The 19,120-nt window shown below is 36.2% G+C and overlaps 1 protein-coding gene across 2 annotated transcripts; it reads right to left on the reverse strand.

The window, feature by feature from the left end:
- Positions 1 to 1,164: 1,164 nt before the first annotated feature.
- On the reverse strand, positions 1,165 to 16,245 carry LOC115435636 (membrane-spanning 4-domains subfamily A member 15-like). Of its 2 annotated transcripts, none has more exons than XM_030158199.1 (7): positions 16,176 to 16,245; positions 6,412 to 6,606; positions 5,622 to 5,741; positions 5,469 to 5,525; positions 3,833 to 4,054; positions 1,892 to 2,014; positions 1,165 to 1,735 (listed from the first exon to the last, which is right to left on the reverse strand). In XM_030158199.1, exons 2-7 carry the CDS (start codon positions 6,586 to 6,588, stop codon positions 1,670 to 1,672), a joined length of 765 nt encoding a protein of 254 aa, XP_030014059.1. In that variant the 5' UTR covers positions 6,589 to 6,606; positions 16,176 to 16,245; the 3' UTR covers positions 1,165 to 1,669. The 2 variants fall into 2 exon arrangements, with proteins under 2 accessions (XP_030014059.1, XP_030014060.1); XM_030158200.1 differs by lacking the exon at positions 16,176 to 16,245 and adding an exon at positions 8,314 to 8,390 and having other exon boundaries at positions 6,412 to 6,608.
- Positions 16,246 to 19,120: the final 2,875 nt, after the last annotated feature.

A 19,120-nucleotide genomic window follows, 5' to 3' on the forward strand; every position in this document is an offset into this window, starting at 1 on the left:
CTACAGTGGTCACCATTAACAGTCTGTGTCCTTCACAGTAAATCATACGAGTCCATAAATAAAAAAGGAGGAAACAGTTCACCATCACAGTCTCATGTCCATTACATTATTTGTGTGACTATAACAGATTGTTGTAAGTTTTGGTTCTATTATTTCCATCAAATTGTCCTACATCACATACTTGATGGTTGGGGACACACTTCCAGTGTTATACCTTATACTTACCAGCTGGAGGCGCCACAGAGCTACAAAGGGCTGAATGGCTTCTGGATCTGCAGACTTGTTTGACTTCGCAGAAAACTGGACTGACGACACCTGGACTGGGACACATTAGGTGTTTTACTTGTGGACTTAAATCTTGTGTTATTATATCTACTTTTACATGTTTAAAACTGTAGTTCTCAGTCATAAATGATCCCATTTTTTTAAACTCCCAGTACTGCCTGTGATCACTTACAGCAGGGGTGTCAAACACGCGGCCCCTGGGCCAAAATCAGCCCACCAAAGGGTCCAGTCTGGCCCGTGGGATGAATTTGTGAAATGCAAAAATTACACTGAACATAGGCACAATCATCGATGTTGTTATGTTTGGCTCGTGAGCTGAACATAATAATGGACACAAGACGACAAGTAACAAATGAACTAAAATCAAAATAGAAAACTAAATCAAACCCAAATTAAAGTTGGCTTGATGGAAGCACCCAAGTGTGCATCTGAGGCTGTTGGTCTGCAGAGCTGGTTCCGAAAGAGAGAGGGGGGAGTAAAACAAAGCTGGCACAGGTGGACCAGCAGGAATCCAACAGGAAGCTTTACACAATAAACCTGAACCTAACAATGTTCAAATCATTTCAGTTCAGGGTCCACATACAGACCAGTATGATCTAAAATGGGTCTGACCAGTAAAATACTATCATTATAACCTATAAATAATGACGACTCCATTTTGCTCTTTTTTTTTTAGTGTAGAAAAAGTAAAATTACACAGAAATGCTTCTTTGTCAGATGCAAACTGAATCTTTTTGACACAAACTTCTATATTTGTCATTACAGAGATTCAGTCTGAAGGTGAACACTAAGTAATTCATGACATTTATTAGAGAAAAGACTGTTTTATAATATAACAGATATTCATTTCAGATGCACTGACACAACTGAACCAAGGCGTGTGTTTTTCTTCAGATTTAAGTTTTATTTCGTCAAAAACTGTTGGAAACAGAGGAATAATTTGAGAAACCTCTACATAGCAAATGATTTTCTATCTTAAAAAGCAGACCTACTTTAAACATATTAAACATCTATTTCACCCTAGTTAAGTCTGGCCCAGTCATATAAGAGCAACGACAGTAAAAGAAACCGCCAATATTATCATGCATATATTTCTTAGTGTAAGTATTTTAAGGAACATGTGAACAGAACTCTTGTTCTTCCATAGAATACATGTAATTCCTGCACAAACATGGTGAATAAAAAAAGGCACATGGCTTGACATGAAGTTATCACTGGAAACAGACAGAAATAGAAAACAAATTTGATAAGGTGCACATTTCTACCCTCATAAATCTTCAAGTGCAAAGAAGTCTGCAGGAAAAGACAGAGACAGAGGCCGTACTGACTGAATTTATAAAGTATAAATGCACAGTGTTACAGCCCATAATAAAGCAGACTTGATTTAGACTGCAGGGTTACTGGGGACGTCCTCCAGCAGTGGTTTGTAGAACTCTGGGTTTTCAGTTTCCTAAGAGAAAGAATATCAGTAAAACGTACAATAAAGGAAGAGTCTGACATTTTAGGTATTGTAGATTTCTTAAAAGTCAGAGAAGATAAACATAATGTTTGCACGTGTTCATAAAAAGGAACAGTTAGTAATTCATTTCTATTTTTCTTCCTTTACCTTGGTTTCTCCACTTCCTCTCTTCTTCAGAGCTTTGATGCCCAGGACAACCACACTGATGACGATGCAGAGCTCCAGGACTGACAGGATGATCAGGACAATGTTGATGCTTCTCACCATCATCTGGTGGAACACAACAACCACAGTCACCCACCAGAGTCATTTCAGCTGCAACCTCAGAGTTAGTACATGGCCTAACCTGGTACCCAGTGAACCACAAGAATCCTGTATCTGTAAATGTAAGGAAGGGTTTGACATGTAAACTGAACAGCTGATAGAAGGTGACTTTAACAGGGTTCCTACAGGTGTCTACAAGATCAATTTAAGACTTTTTAAGACCTTTTTAAGACTACTTAGAACAGAATTTAATGCCCATTTCACAGCCATACTGGAAAAAATTTGTGACTCCTAGAATTTAGGAAGATGTATTTATTTACTCCAATGCCTTGATTCCCATTGTTCTGAGATCAACTGATCTCACAAGGTCCAGTGAATTTCACACATGTTCCCCTCCACTTGTGTCAGCCAGGTCCAAAATGATCTTTTCTCCAACCAGGCAGCATTAAATTTGTACTTCCTCATTCTAACTTTTCACTTGTGAGCCGTCCCTTAAAGTTCCCAAAGTCAGCTTTATTGGGCGACACTCACATGACTAACAGCTGCATGTGTGTTGGGCTGAATGTTCTGTGGTCATTCCTCACTGGGGACTGCAAAGTTATCAATGATTGGTCGACTCTTATCAATAAGAGTCGACTAATGTTACTTTTGTGCAGTTTGGACACTGAACAGACACATTTAAACACAATACAGCAAACAAGTTTATAGCAACAAAACTGAAGACCTACCATATAAAAAAAAAGACTTTTTAAAAGGTATTGATTACAGATTTGTAAATTAAAGACTTTCAAGACTTTTTAGGACCCAGTGGGAACCCTGTCTAACCCGTAAAGACCCAAACATCCATCAGCATTCACCGATATTAAATGCTTAATACCTGTTGATCCACTAATCCTATCAATCCATGTAAATAATTGGTGTAAAATGCAGTTTGTCATCTTTTCATGGTCATCAGATTTGACCCATTTGGACATTCGGAGGCTCCACAGTGAATGTGGAAACACAGTCATCTTCTACAACATTGATTCACCAGTAAAACCCATGGAGTTGGATCAATGACAGTGGATGGACACACTGGGTTAAGGTTCAGTTAATGAGAGATTGGACTGAAGAAGAATATTTTTCTTCAGTTTTCTGTGATTTTGATATAATAACCTTCAACTTTTACCTGAGCTTCTATGATATATATATATATATATATATATATATATATATATATATATATATATATGTGTGTGTGTGTGTGTGTGTGTGTCTGTGTGTGTGTATATATGTGTGTATATATATATATATATCCATATATATATATGTATATATATATCCATATATATATATATATATATATATATATATATATATATATATATATATATATATGGATATATATATATATATATATATATATATATATATATATATATATATATATATATATATATATATATGGATATATATATATATATATATATATATATATATATATATGGATATATATATATATATATATATATATATATATATATATATATATATATATATATATATATATATATATATATATATATGTATAGGTGTGCCACAAAAGTAGCACTGGTCCTTTATGGGTTAATGACACTTGACCTGCAGGTCTACATTAAACAAAAGATCAAACAAGTTTCCAATAGGATATTGGAAACTCCAAGGATTGTGGGGCAGCAAAAAAACATGTGACTTCAGGTCTAGAAACTGTACGTAAAGATGGACGGGATACTAATGCATTTAATAACACATTTATCACACACCAGGAATCCAACTACTTTGACTGGTGAACTTTGGATTCCTCACCAGAAGCATTTCTTTGCCTTGCAGACATTTCTCAATGATGATCTGCTCTTGAGGTGATACAGTGGTCGTCCTTCTGCGATTTTCGTCCCAGTAGTAATCATAGTCACGTCGACACATACTCCAAAAAGCAAACCATGTGTTACCAGTGCTGGTGCTGTACAGGACAATGGATGTAATGGCAAAAGCAACTCCTGCCAGGTTCAGAATCACATTGGCGATGACCTGAAATACAGGACTTGTCGGTTTATTCACAAGAAACAGGAAAAAACTAAAAACAAAAGCAAAACAGGCAAAAAATTAATAAATCACCAAGCCTCTGGTATAAAAGATAAATATTTCTGCCATCAATGAAATGACATCATATATTGGCTAATATACATGTTTGCATTTCTAGTGTGGGGCAGAACACATTCTGTTCTATCCTATTCTGTTCTATTCTCAGGATACGCCATCAGAGAACATATTAGCTGGTACATTTTGGTTTTGTAAATCTTTTTTTTCACGGTTGTTCGAGTGTTCTTGTCAAACTGTTGTTTTCTTTCTCATGCTACATTCATAAACTCAGAACTGCTACTTCTTGTTGTGACTACTGTGGTCAGACACACCTGGATTAATCAGTGTGCCCAATAATGAAAGACAGGAAATAAAGGAGCTACCTGAAGTTCAGGAAGTAGTGGGGCTGTGCATAGAGCCAATTTACACCCCCCGGTGGCCCAGACTGCAGGCCCCACTGTTAACACTGATACGTCAGGACTGAGGGAGTAAATGTGGCGTTCCTGTCTTTAACTTAGTTTCCCATCATACAGCATGCTACTGCGCTTCGTGATTGTAAGGCTATTGTATTCCAAAATGACTAATATCTCCGAAAATATTAGTCCCATCAACTTGCTGAGATACTTAATTTGGAGACGGGACTATTCCTTAATTTTAGGTACCAAATTAGCCAGTTAAAAAGGTCTAAATTGTCAGAATTGTGCTGATACACAAACAGATGTTCTGAGACCCTTCCAGAATTATGATATAGATTATTTAATGACAGTGTGTATCATCCATCACTGTTAAAAAAATGGAACACAGTATGCAATACTGGAGTGTGTAAGAGCATTTTCAAACCGGAAAGTCTAAAATAACTTTGTGTTTTTACTGTTATATTTGTTGTGCTGTACCTACGGCCTAACTATCATCCACACATGCTCAGTCTTCCTGTACTTGACACTGACTGGTTTTCAGGTGGACATGTGTCTGATGTTGGTGTGTTGTTAATTGCACTCATTTGTGTTGTTCTAGAATTGTTTCAAAAGTGTTTTTGCAGCTCGTAAATTAACAGAACCATGGTTTGGGTTGATCCAGTATGAGACCACCTTTTTTGGTTTAACCAGACCACCTGTTTGGTCCATGGTCCAGGAAACTGAACATGTATGAACATATGAACATGCTGACCAAGGCAGGAGTGAAAGCACCCTGAGTCTTGTGTGAAAACTGCTGTTTGTCTAATTTCATGAATCCATGCCATTCTCATGTCTGGTGCCTTCATATGTGATGATACAAGTGAGAAATACAAATATTAATGTCAATAAACAACAACAAAATGTCCTTTTCAGGTAATATGAGCATGTTATACAGTTGAACCACTCACCAGACATGGACTGGGGAACTTCTCGGATAAAATGCACATGATTCCAAAGAAAATGAACTGGAAAAAAGATTTCAAAAGATTGATGATGGTTTCACTTCAAATTACAAATTCAGATAAAGAATCAAAATAAAAATACAGCATCAGCTTGCTTACCAGTGCTCCGAGCCAGAACGGATACCCGGTAATGTCCATTAAAAAGGACGAGGCTCCACCACTGGAGCAGAGGATGGCTCCAAGCCCAATGTGAAGCGCCCCAATCATGATCTGCAAAGCCTGCAAAAGGAAAAACATGAACTACAGGGTGTCCACAAAGTCTGTTTACAATTTAAAAACATTATTACAAAGCAATTGATGAGATATGTTAATCAGATTTGTTCTATGTTCTCAGTGGTTTATGAATTTTTAATCATATTGCATTTGTGTATTTCAGGTACCCTGTTGATGAAATAGGTTCTGTTAAATAAAAAAATGATTACTCCTCAAGAAAAGACTCCATGTGTATCATGGTTTCTTGAAACAAAATCAAATACAAAGCCTGTGTGAATGTGTGGAATCATGTGCAATCGAATCATTGGTCCATTTTTCTTCAACAAGAGATCAACTACAAATGTTGACCGTTGACCTTTTGACTGAATATGTGTCACAGATTTGTCTATTCATTTGCTTTTGCAATAGATGTTTTAAATTGTAGAGAGACTTTATGGACACCCTGTATATTATTATTTTATGTCAAAACCACTTACAACTTCAGTTAGCAGTATTAAAGTTAAATGGGAAGTAAAGCTGTTGGACCACTTTGTCTCATGATTTCAAGGTGCTTTACTGTTTATGTAAAAACATTTTATTTTATTTTAATTCCATTATTTTCATGTAAAAAGAAAATAACATGAAGCTCCAGTAAACCTTTCACTCATGCTTTGTGTATTTGTAGTGTGTGACTGACCCCCAGGACTGACTGAGACGTTCCCTGGAGCCTCCGAAGGGGCTGAGACACAGAGCAGCACACAGGGCTGTAGCAGAGACCCTTGAGGATCTGACACAGTGGAGGACAAGCACTGTTGGGGTCAGAGGTCAACGTGAAGACGGTGACCCCGTCTGCTTTTGCCACGGTCACAGACATCCTGTCAACTCCTGGAAACTGAAGGAAACAAGACAATTTAGAAACTTTGGCAACTATGCATACATACTGAGTTCTTCACAAAAATACATTTTAAATAAATATATATATATATATATATATGTATATATATATACATATATATATATATATATATATATATATATATATATATATATATATATATATATATATATATATATATATTTTTTTTTTTTTTTTTTTTTTTTTTTTTTACAATACTTTGCCGGATGTGATGCTGCCCATAATTTCTGATGAAAAGAGGTCCATTAAGCTAAAGTTGCATTCCATTTTACTTGATAAATGACTTCACTTAGTTTGAGTTATTCTGGTTTACTTGACTTAAAATAAACTACATGAGCTACTCAAAACTGTTATATCATCATTTACCAAACTGAAATACACCGAGTTATATGGAGACAGAAATAACATTTAAAAAAGTTAAGTGACAATTTTAGATGATTTGGATGATTCTAAGAGTCTATACTTATGGGCCATACAATTAGGAAACTTATGTTTATATAATATTGTAAAATCAGGTTGTTTTTATGTCAATATGAAATTATGAATTTTTAGAGATCTATTTTATTCCTAATGAAGTAATTATACTAAGGGGGTTTATACTGATACAGTCAGTACACAAGCAGTACTGTTTACATGTATTCCATTGTTGTGGGACATGAATTATGATGGTCTGTGTAATAGGTTAACTAAGGTTTACTTTAGGCAGGTATTCAAACTAAACCAGCTGCTTGGTGTCTGCTCTGTGTTGGGAACTGGTCATTTGGTCATATTTTCCAACTCCAGACTAGTCTGTACTGTGAGAACTCACAGGACGGTTTTGGAGTTCATCTCACAGCTGCTTCTCCACACAGGATCTGGGCGGAACTTTCTCCTCCTCTGTTCTGCGAGGACTATTGTGCGATTGGTCAGGTATTCAAAGTGGGCGTGGTCAATGCCGAGTTCAGCACCTGGGTTTCTCGTGAAGCATTAAATGTCTTGGACAGAACAAACTTTGTTCCTGTTTTTGCCACCACGAGAAGACAAACATATTTCTCTGTTCTTCTGAAGTAGATTGAAGTAGTTAGGGAAGAGGCCCCGCCTTCAGGGACCCTACGTCACAGCTGTCTGTCAGTCAGGGCTGACGCAGTGTAAATAAGGCTTCTGGGAAGTGGGAACCATGGGAACAGCGCAGGGGGCGTGTCCAACAGTGACACACCAAAACTAATGCTGAAACAGAACCGAGGTTCTCTGCACTGAACAGACTCCAACACAAACCACCGTCATGAAAAACACAAACTCATATCTGAACAATTAGAGAACATTAGGAGATTTTGCCCTATTTTCCTCTTAGTTCTGTCCATAAACTTTAACTGTGTCAGTGAAATGTGATGCCCAGTGTGATGGGATGTTTTGGCCTGGGGCAGCACTCAGCCTTTTCTAATAGAAGACATGTTCAATACGGAAGCAGACACACTCCTAAATAATAACACGTATTTTTCTCACTGTAAACACACTTCTCTTTCATAATCATGATGTCGATTGTTTCTAAAGTCATATTTCATATAAATGCATTATTTCTTCAAAACATACACTAATAAGTGTCCAAACTAACTCTAGTCAGTAAATGACAGATTCAGGAGTTCATAAAACATTCCGGTCATCTGTCACCTGAACCAAACTGTTTCAGTACAACAGTTACTTACCTTCACAGCCTTGTGTTGCGCAGATTTTTACTTGAAGAACTGGAGAAGAGGAAATATATCCAACGTCAACTTCCTCCTCCTCCTCCTCCTCCTCCTCCTCCTCCTCCTCTTTTTGTTGTTCTTTGTTGTTCTAGGGGGCGCCATCTAGTGTTAATGTGCAGTACTGCAACTACTATGACGGAAGTAACTACCCCTTTACAAAAAGAAAAAAAAAAAAACAAAACTAAAAACTATTTATAAGCCTTTGATCAACCCACTTTACTTTAGATCAGGGGTGTCAAACATGTGGCCTGGGGGCCAAAACCGGCCCACCACAGGTTCCAGTCAGGCCCATGGGATGAATTTACAAAATGTAAAAATGACTGAAGATATTAACAGTCAATGTTGTCCAATTCATTTTTGTTCAGGGGCCATAACATACAGCCTACTGTGATCTCAAGTAAAATAATAGGGGAAAAAAACTATAAATAATGACTGAAAATGTTCTTCTTGGTTTAATGCGGAAAAAAAGCAAAAAACAAACAAACAAACAAACAAACAAACAAACATTATGCCCATAAATAATGACAACTCCTATTGTTTCTTTGTTTTAGTGCAAAAAAAAAAACCTCAGTTAAATCCTTTAATAAAAAATATGAATAAACTGAAATGTCTGAAGAAAATTAAGTGCAATTTTAACAATTTTCTGTCTGTTACTAAATGTCTTTTGTATTTGTAGATCCACTGTGATCTGTCAGCTGTAATATGTAGATATTTGTACAAACCTGTGAGGACAGAGGGAAACAGGAAGTGTTAAAAAAGCAAAAACAGTATACAACATACATACACACAAATGTACATTGCAACATACCTGCAGGGAAAGAGAAAGACAGAAAGAAAGAAGAAAGAAAGAAAAGAAAGAAAGAAAGAAAGAAAGAAAGAAAGAAAGAAAGAAAGAAAGAAAGGCTGAGGGTTAAAGCAAAGACAGAGGTTGGGAAGTTCCACACATATCAGAGACATTGTGTAAAGCTCAAGTTTCCAGCAAATAATATCCATGTAAGTTAACACCCAACTGGTTATAGTGAGCTGGAAGAGCTGACTTTTCCTGGTGAATGTCGTCCTTGAACCTTCATGAAACAAAAGCGTCTTAAGCATTAGTAAGAACCACCACCACTCAGACCCACATTTTAAACCATGGGGGTCAAACTCCTTTCAGTTCAGGGGCCACATTCAACCAAACTCGGTCTGAAGTGGACTGGACCAGGAAAATAATAATCTACAATCCACAAACTGTCCTCTAAAACAATGTAAACAACATGAAGAACCTCAAATTTCTTAAGAAAAATAAGTGCAACAATATTATGTTTCAGTTCTTTAACCCTTTAACTGATGAACTGAGTAGGTTCTCATTTCTTGAACAACCATCAGTTTGATACAGAGCATGAAGCTCAGACTGTTTCAGCTGACAAAGGTCATGTGGTCTGATGAGTCCAGACTGACCCTGTTCCAGAGTGATGGACGCATCAGGGGTGAGAAGAGGTGGATGACATGAATACCCATCATGCCTAGTGCCTACAGTAAAAGCCTGTGGGAGCAGTGATATGATCTGGGGGTTCTTTAGTTGGTCAGATCTAGGTTCAGTAATATTATGTGATGAAATAATAATGATGGAAATAAATGTGATGTTGCAGAAGTTTATCGAAATAATGTGTAACGTTATCAAAGTAGAAGGCAATTCAACGACACATTACAGTGTAACAAGGCTGTTAAAGAGCAACGACAGTAAAAGAAACAGTCAGTATATTATGATGCATATGTTTCTTAGAGCGGGCAACTCGGTGGTGCAGTGGTTAGCACTCGTGCCTCACAGCAAGAAGGTCCTGGGTTTGATTCCAACACCAGTCGACGGGGAGTGGGACCTTTCTGTGTGGAGTTTGCATGTTCTTCCTGTGTCTGTGTGGGTTCTCTCCGGGTACTCCGGCTTCCTCCCACCATCCAAAGACATGCACTAATAGGTTAATTGGTTAATGTAAATTGCCCATAGGTGTGAATGTGAGAGTGATAGTTTGTCTGTATATGTTCAGCCCTGCAATGAACTGGCGACTTGTCCAGGGTGTACCCCGCCTTCGCCCCTATGTAGCTGGGATAGGCTCCAAGCGACCCCCGTGACCCTAGTGAGGATAAAGCGGGTTCAGAAAATGAATGAATGAATGAATGAAATCTTTATTTCGAACATGTAGACAGTGAAATCAAAACAAAAATCAACCAACAAAATATATATTAAAATAAATATATATAAGTACTAGTACATAAATGATTGATAAGCAAACAAACAAACAAATAATAATAATAATAATAATAATAATAATAATGATGTTTGTATTTTGTATTTGTATTTATTTATTTAGCACAATAAAAACAGTGCAAGGAGGGAACAAAGCCCAAAGGGCTTGTACAGAGTTCCACTCCCATCATCTACTATAAATAGAAAATAAAATGTACAAACACAAGAAAACAATAATTAAACAACAAATAACAATATAGAAAACACTGAAAAAGTCAGGACAGGAGATATTTTTTCAGTGAGTTTTTGAAAGATGTAAATGACAATATAGACTTCAGAGACATGTCTAGATTGTTCCACAATGTAGGACCTCTAAATAAAATATTTAATTGATGACCAGATGTTCGACAAAAGGGTAAATGAAGATTGTCGCTATGTCTAGTTGAGTATAAATGTAAATCGGATGAAAAACAAAAAAAAATTATGAAAAGTATCCGGAAGATCTTGCTTATTATTGATAAACTTGTGCACAAATAAACATGAGTGATAAATACTGAGTTCATGAATGGGTAGTATTGAATATTTCCTAAAAATTGGTGCAGATGGTTCATATCTACTGGACAGTGAGATTGTTCTCAGGAATCTCTTCTGGATTATCAAGAGTTTGCTAAGATAAGTTGGAAAAGTTCCTGACCAGACAGTATTGCAGTAATTCATATATGGAAACAGAAAACTATAATACAAAGTCAAGTGAGCAGAGTGATGAATCAGGGGACAAACTTTTCTCAGTATACCAAGCATCTTCATTGATCTTTTGCATACATGATTGATATGGCTATTCCAATTAAGACCTTCATCCAGAACAACACCCAAAAATGTGGTGTGAGGTACTTGATGGATTTCACTTCCGTTAATTAATATTTTAGCTTCTTCTTTTGTGTAGGATTTATTTTTGCTGCAGAAGATCATGAAGTTACATTTTTTTTACATTGAGTGTTAATCTATTAATCTGGAACCAATTAGAAACAGTTTGTAATTCATTATTTACCGATGTAATAAGAGACTTAAAGTCATCATGAGCGGCTGTAAGACAAGTGTCATCAGCAAATAATAAGGGAAGAAGATTATTGCAAGACATAGGCAAGTCATTAATATAAATTAAGAATAATAAAGGTCCCAAAATTGATCCTAGTGGAACCCCAAAAGGGATTCTTGATTTGGTAGATGATACATGATTAAAGACAACAAACTGTTCTCTATTATCCAGGTAATGTATCAGCCATTTGAGGGCAACATTCTGGATTCCATATCTGTTAAGCTTTAAAATAAGTATGCTATGGTTGACTGTATCAAATGCTTTGCTTAATTCAAGAAAAACACCAAGGGCAATTTTTTTTCTATCCATAGCTGAAGAAATGTTATTAACAAATTGCAGCAACGCATGCTCAATTGAATATTTCTTGTGGAAGCCGTATTGATGTTTATACAAGATGTTGTTTACAGTTAAGTGATTGGAGATTCTTACACAGACCAATTTTTCCAAAATCTTAGAAAGACAGGGAAGTATGGATATTGGCCAATAATTTCCAAACTCCTTTGTGCTACCGGATTTAAATATTGGTATGACCTTGGCGATTTTGAGTTCTTGAGGGACAATACCATACTGAAGAGATAGAGAAAAATATGGGTTCGGGGATGGATAATATAGTCTATACATTCTTTGATAAGATTACTTCTAATACCATCATGACCTTGAGCAGAGGTTTTTAAATTCTTAACAATTTCATAAACTTCTTCAACATTGGGAGGATCAAACACAGAAATTGGTGAAAATGAACCCTTGATTAAACTACAAGGATTAACATCTTGAGACCTTTATGGAGGACGCCAAGGAAGAGCTGACATTGACAAAAAACTCATTGAAACCCTCAGCTACGTCTCTCGGGTCACAAAGGGGATCATAAATTCCTAACATGTCAGCAGGTACAGCAGCTTGAGTTTTTTTTCCGATTAAGCAACTGGTTGATGAGATTCCAGGCTGACTTAATGTCATTAGAAGCCTGAGTAAACTGAGTAAACTAAATATGTTTTTTTGGTCTTTCTTAGAGTTTGAGTAAATTTGTTTTTATATTTCTTATAAGTTTCAACATTTTTAGAAGTGGGGTTACTAATAGCTTTCCTATATAGTTAGTTTATTTTTCTTACGAGAGCATTTTTTTTAACTCATCCGTCATCCAAGGTTTTCCTTTGGAAGAGTTCTTCTGGGTTTTAAAGAAACCAAGGGAAAGCTAGACTCTAGAATTGAATTCAGAGTATCTAGAAATAACTGATAAGTTTCATTAACATCTTGCAACCTTAGAACCTCATCCCAGGACACGACACTGATTAAGGACTTAAAGGACTCCATATTCTGTTTATTACATTTGCGATATTTAGTTTGTATGTAATCAAAATTACTGTTTTTATAATTTTCATTGGTATGTATTATCTGAAATATCGGAAGATGGTCTGAAATATCTGAAATTAATAAACCTGAGGTAATCTCAAAATCCAGAGAATTAAATAAAATGTTGTCAATAAGTGAAGCTGATGATCTGGTGATATGAGAGGGCTTAAGAATTAGAGGGAAAAAATAAGGAGAATATAGCGTGTTCAGAAAATCAGCCGTAGATGGCAATTCACTCTTCAAAAGGTCAATGTTGAAATCACCCAGAAGTACACACAGTTTATGTTTATTGCTTACATTTTCCAAAGTTGAGAAAAGTGCCTCATTAAATATGCTGAGGTCAGTATCAGGTGGTCGGTAGACAAAGCCAATTAGAACTGTCTTCCCATTGAAGGGACGGCAAGATGAAATTTCAATAAACACAGATTCCACAAGGGTGTTTTCAAAGTGGACACTCAGCTCCTTTCTAGCGGTAAAATTAAAATTATTGGACACATACAAAGACACACCTCCTCCCACTCTGTTCTCTCTACAAGAATGGATAGCATTATACTGAGATATGGGATAAAGATCAGTAATATCATCATTTAACCAGGTTTCTGAAAATGCCATGATTGAGAAGGAATGTGTCTTACTTACCTTTCGGCTCGGTCCCTAATAATAATAAAAACTAAAACAAACAAACAAAACAAACAAAAACACATATACATATATATAATATAAATACAAATAATATTCTATATTGTCCTATACAGTAATATAGTAATAATACATTCATATATCCACATTTAAACTAGGTATTATCAATGCATATGTGGCAAAGCCCCACTATGAAAAACAACTGGATTCCCTCCTTCAAGCCCTTTCCTCTCTGTATTTTGTAAAAAACCTTTTATCACAGGAAACAGACAGAAATAGAAAACATTTGATAAGGTGCACATTTCTACCCTCATAAATCTTAAAGCGCAAAGAGTCTGCAGGAAAAGACAGAGACAGAGGCAGTACTGACTGAATTTATAAAGTATAAATGCACAGTGTTACAGCCCATAATAAAGCAGATTTGATTTAGGCTGCAGGGTTACTGGGGACGTCCTCCAGCAGTGGTTTGTAGAACTCCGGGTTTTCAGTTTCCTGAGAGAGAGAATATCAGTAAAGCATTTTGAATTTCCCCTTGGGGATTAATAAAGTAAATCAATCAATCAATCAATCAATCAATCAATCAATCAATCAATCAATCAATCAAGCATTCTATCTATCTATCTATCTTTGTAAAATAAAGGAGTTGTCTGATATTTTAGGTATTATAGATTTGTTAAAAGTCAGAGAAGATAAACATAATGTTTACACATGTCCATTAAAGGAACAGTTAGTAATTCATTTCTATTTTTCTTCTTTTACCTTGGTTTCTCCACTTCCTCTCTTCTTCAGAGCTTTGATGCCCAGGACTACCACACTGATGATGATGCAGAGCTCCAGGACTGACAGGACGATCAGGACAATGCTGACGCTTCTCACCATCATCTGGTGGAACACAACAACCACAGTCACCCACCAGAGTCATTTCAGCTGCAACCTCAGAGTTAGTACATGGCCTAACCTGGTACCCAGTGAACCACAAGAATCCTGTATCTGTAAATGTAAGGAAGGGTTTGACATGTAAACTGAACAGCTGATAGAAGGTGACTTTAACAGGGCTCCTACAGGTGTCTACAAGATAAATTTAAGACTTTTTAAGACCTTTTTAAGACTACTTAGAACAGAATTTAATGCCCATTTCACAGCCATACTGGAAAAAATTTGTGACTCCTAGAATTTAGGAAGATGTATTTATTTTACCCCAATGTGTTGCGCAGATTTTTACTTGAAGAACTGGAGAAGAGGAAATATCCACACTTAGCTTCCTCCTCTTCCTCTTCTTGTTCTTTGTTGTTCTAGCGGGCGCCATCTAGTGTTAATGTGCAGTACTACAACTACTATGACGGAAGTAACTACCCTTTTACAAAAAGAAAAAATAACTAAAACTATTTATAAGCCTTTGATCAACCCACTTTACTTTAGATCAGGGGTGTCAAACATGTGGCCTGGGGGCCAAAACCAGCCCACCACAGGTTCCAGTCAGGCCCATGGGATGAATTTACAAAATGTAAAAATGACTGAAGATATTAACAGTCAATGTTGTCCAATTCATTTTTGTTCAGGGGCCATAACATACAGCTTAATGTAATCTCAAGTAAAATAATAGAAAAAAATAACATATAAATAATGACTGAAAATGTTCTTCTTGGTTTAATGCAGAAAAAAAAGACATTATGCTTGTAAATAATGACAACTCCTATTGTTTCTTTGTTTAGTGCAAAGAAACCCCTCAGTTAAATTCTTTAACAAAAAATATGAATAAACTGAAATGTCTAAAGAAAATTACATGCAATTTTAACAATTTTCTGTCTGTTACTAAATGTCTTTTGTATTTGTAGATCCACTGTGATCTGTCAGCTGTAATATGTAGATATTTGTACAAACCTGTGAGGACAGAGGGAAACAGGAAGTGTTAAAAAGCAAAAACAGTATACAAACATACATACAAATGTACATTGCAACACACCTGCAGGGAAAGAAAGAAAGAAAGAAAGAAAGAAAGAAAGAAAGACAGGCCGAGGGTTAAAGCAAAGACAGAGGTTGGGAAGTTCCACACATATCAGAGACATTGTGTAAAGCTCAAGCGTTCAGCAAATAATATCCATGTCATGAAAAACACAAACTCATATCTGAACAATTAGAGAACATTAGGAGATTCTGCCCTATTTTCCTCTTAGTTCTGTCCATAAACTTTAACTGTGTCAGTGAAATGTGATGCCCAGTGTGATGGGATGTTTTGGCCTGGGGCAGCACTCAGCCTTTTCTAATAGAAGACATGTTCAATACAGCAGATGACACACTCCTAAATAATAACACGTATTTTCTCACTGTAAACACACTTCTCTTTCATAATCATGATGTCGATTGTTTCTAAAGTGATATTCCATATAAATGCATTATTTCTGCAAAACACACACTAATAAGTGTCCAAACTAACTCGTCAGTAAATGACAGATTCAGGAGTTCATAAAACATTCCGGTCATCTGTCACCTGAACCAAACTGTTTCAGTTACTTACCTTTCACAGCCTTGTGATGCGCAGATTTTTACTTGAAGAACTGGAGAAGAGGAAATATCCAACCTCAGCTTCCTCCTCCTCCTCTTCTTGTTCTTTGTTGTTCTAGCGGGCGCCATCTAGTGTTAATGTGCAGTACTGCAACTACTATGACGGAAGTAACTACCCCTTTACAAAAAGAAAAAAAAAACTAAAAACTATTAATAAGCCTTTGATCAACCCACTTTACTTTAGATCAGGGGTGTCAAACATGCGGCCTCGGGGGCCAAAACCGGCCCACCACAGGTTCCAGTCAGGCCCATGGGATGAATTTACAAAATGTAAAAATGACTGAAGATATTAACAGTCAATGTTGTCCAATTCATTTTTGTTCAGGGGCCATAACATACAGCTTAATGTAATCTCAAGTAAAATAATAGAAAAAAATAACATATAAATAATGACTGAAAATGTTCTTCTTGGTTTAATGAAGAAAAAAAAAGACATTATGCTTGTAAATAATGACAACTCCTATTGTTTCTTTGTTTAGTGCAAAGAAACCCCTCAGTTAAATTCTTTAACAAAAAATATGAATAAACTGAAATGTCTAAAGAAAATTACAGGTGCAATTTTAACAATTTTCTGTCTGTTACTAAATGTCTTTTGTATTTGTAGATCCACTGTGATCTGTCAGCTGTAATATGTAGATATTTGTACAAACCTGTGAGGACAGAGGGAAACAGGAAGTGTTAAAAAGCAAAAACAGTATACAAACATACATAGATAAAAATTTACATTGCAACACACCTGCAGGGAAAGAAAGAAAGAAAGAAAGAAAGAAAGAAAGAAAGAAAGAAAGAAAGAAAGAAAGAAAGAAAGAAAGACAGGCCGAGGGTTAAAGCAAAGACAGAGGTTGGGAAGTTCCACACATATCAGAGACATTGTGTAAAGCTCAAGCGTTCAGCAAATAATATCCATGTAAGTTAACACCCAACTGGTTATAGTGAGCTGGAAGAGCTGACTTTTCCTGGTGAATGTCGTCCTTGAACCTTCATGAAACAAAAGCGTCTTAAACATTAGTAAGAACCACCACCACTCAGACCCACATTTTAAACCATGGGGGTCAAACTCCTTTCAGTTCAGGGGCCACATTCAGCCAAACTCGGTCTGAAGTGGACCGGACCAAGAAAATAATAATCTACAATCTACAAACTATCCTCTAAAACAATGTAAACAACATGAAGAACCTAAAATTTCTTAAGAAAAATAAGTGCAACAATATTATACACAAATCCACAAAACATTTAGTAACAGGCAGAATATTTGAACAATTCCACTTCTCTGAGGCATTTCAGGTTATTCACATTTTTTCTGATGGTTTGTTTTAGTGTAAATACAGGAAAATTATATGGAAATATTTACATTTACAGAGAGATAAAAGTGGAGTTGTGAGTATTTACAGGTTGTTATAATAGTATTTTACTGATCTGACCCACTTGAGATTGAATTGGTCTGAATGTGGAACCTGAACTAAAATGATTGTTAATGAGGGACCTCCTGACCCACTATGAACCCCCCAGACCCCTCAGGTCATCTGGATCCGGTCTGTTGTCAGTTCCCAGAGTCAGAACCAGACCCGGAGAAGCTGCGTTCAGCTTCTATGCTCCACATGTCTGGAACAAACTTCCAGAAAACCTCAGATCAGCTGAAACGCTCAGTTTATTTAAATCCAGGTTAAAGACCCACCTGTTCTCAGCTGCATTTGAATAGAGTTTTGAATTCATCAGTTCAGATCTGGACTGTTTCTTTTAAGCTTAAAGTTTTTATCTGTTTTTCTATTCATGTTTTTTTTCTCATTGCTTCCCTGCTGTAATGTTTTTAATGTTTTACGTAAAGCACTTGGAATTGTCTTGTACATGAAATGTGCTATAGAATTAAACCTACCTTGTCTTGCCTTAATATCTTAGTGTAATTTTTGCAGGTCATGAATTCATCCCACGGGCCAGACTGGACCCTTTGGTGGGCATGTTTGACACCCCTGTTTTAAACTATTACCAGCTGTCTTAAGGTCTGGATTACATAGGATTTACATGTTAACTGAGCAAAGATCAGGCATCAGAAGGGAAAATACACACAGGCTGTAAGTTTTGAGGAAAATGCTGCATCTGGAAAGTTGATCTTCCTGTAGGATTCACAGCTGGGCCAGAAGTCCACACCTGGATTTGATAAAACAAATAGTTCAGATCCTTCCACTGGGTAATTCCTGCAGTAATTAATATGTTTCAGTTCTTTAACCCTTTAACTGATGAACTGAGTAGGTTCTCATTTCTTGAACAACCATTAGTTTGATACAGAGCATGAAGCTCAGACTGTTTCAGCTGACAAAGGTCATGTGGTCTGATGAGTCCAGACTGACCCTGTTCCAGAGTGATGGACACATCAGGGTGAGAAGAGGTGGATGACATGAATACCCATCATGCCTAGTGCCTACAGTAAAAGCCTGTGGGAGCAGTGATATGATCTGGGGGTTCTTTAGTTGGTCAGATCTAGGTTCAGTAATATTATGTGATGAAATAATAATGATGGAAATCAATGTGATGTTGCAGAAGTTTATCGAAATAATGTGTAACGTTATCAAAGTAGAAGGCAATTCAACGACACATTACAGTGTAACAAGGCTGTTAAAGAGCAACGACAGTAAAAGAAACAGTCAATATTATGATACATATATTTCTTAGAGTAAGTATTTTAAAGAACATGCTAGCAGAACTCTTGTTTTTCCATAGAATACATGCAATTCATGCACAAACATGACATGAAGTTATGAATGAATGAATGAATAAAATCTTTATTTCGAGCATGTAGACAGTGAAATCAAAACAAAAATCAACCAACAAAATATATATAAAAATAAATATATATAAGTACTGGTAAAAAATGATTGATAAGCAAACAAACAACAAACAAAC

Source organism: Sphaeramia orbicularis, chromosome 16 (assembly GCF_902148855.1).
Source record: "Sphaeramia orbicularis chromosome 16, fSphaOr1.1, whole genome shotgun sequence".
In the NCBI taxonomy this organism is placed as follows: domain Eukaryota; kingdom Metazoa; phylum Chordata; class Actinopteri; order Kurtiformes; family Apogonidae; genus Sphaeramia; species Sphaeramia orbicularis.

Coding starts and splice junctions, on each gene's coding strand:
- LOC115435636 (XM_030158199.1), bottom strand. CDS start 6,588: ATGTCTGTGACCGTGGCAAAAGCAGACGGGGTCACCGTCTTCACGTTG. Junction 5,526..5,621: donor CGTTCTGGCTCGGAGCACTG/GTAAGCAAGCTG, acceptor TCTTTTTTCCAG/TTCATTTTCTTTGGAATCAT. Junction 4,055..5,468: donor AGTTCCCCAGTCCATGTCTG/GTGAGTGGTTCA, acceptor CCTGTATTTCAG/GTCATCGCCAATGTGATTCT.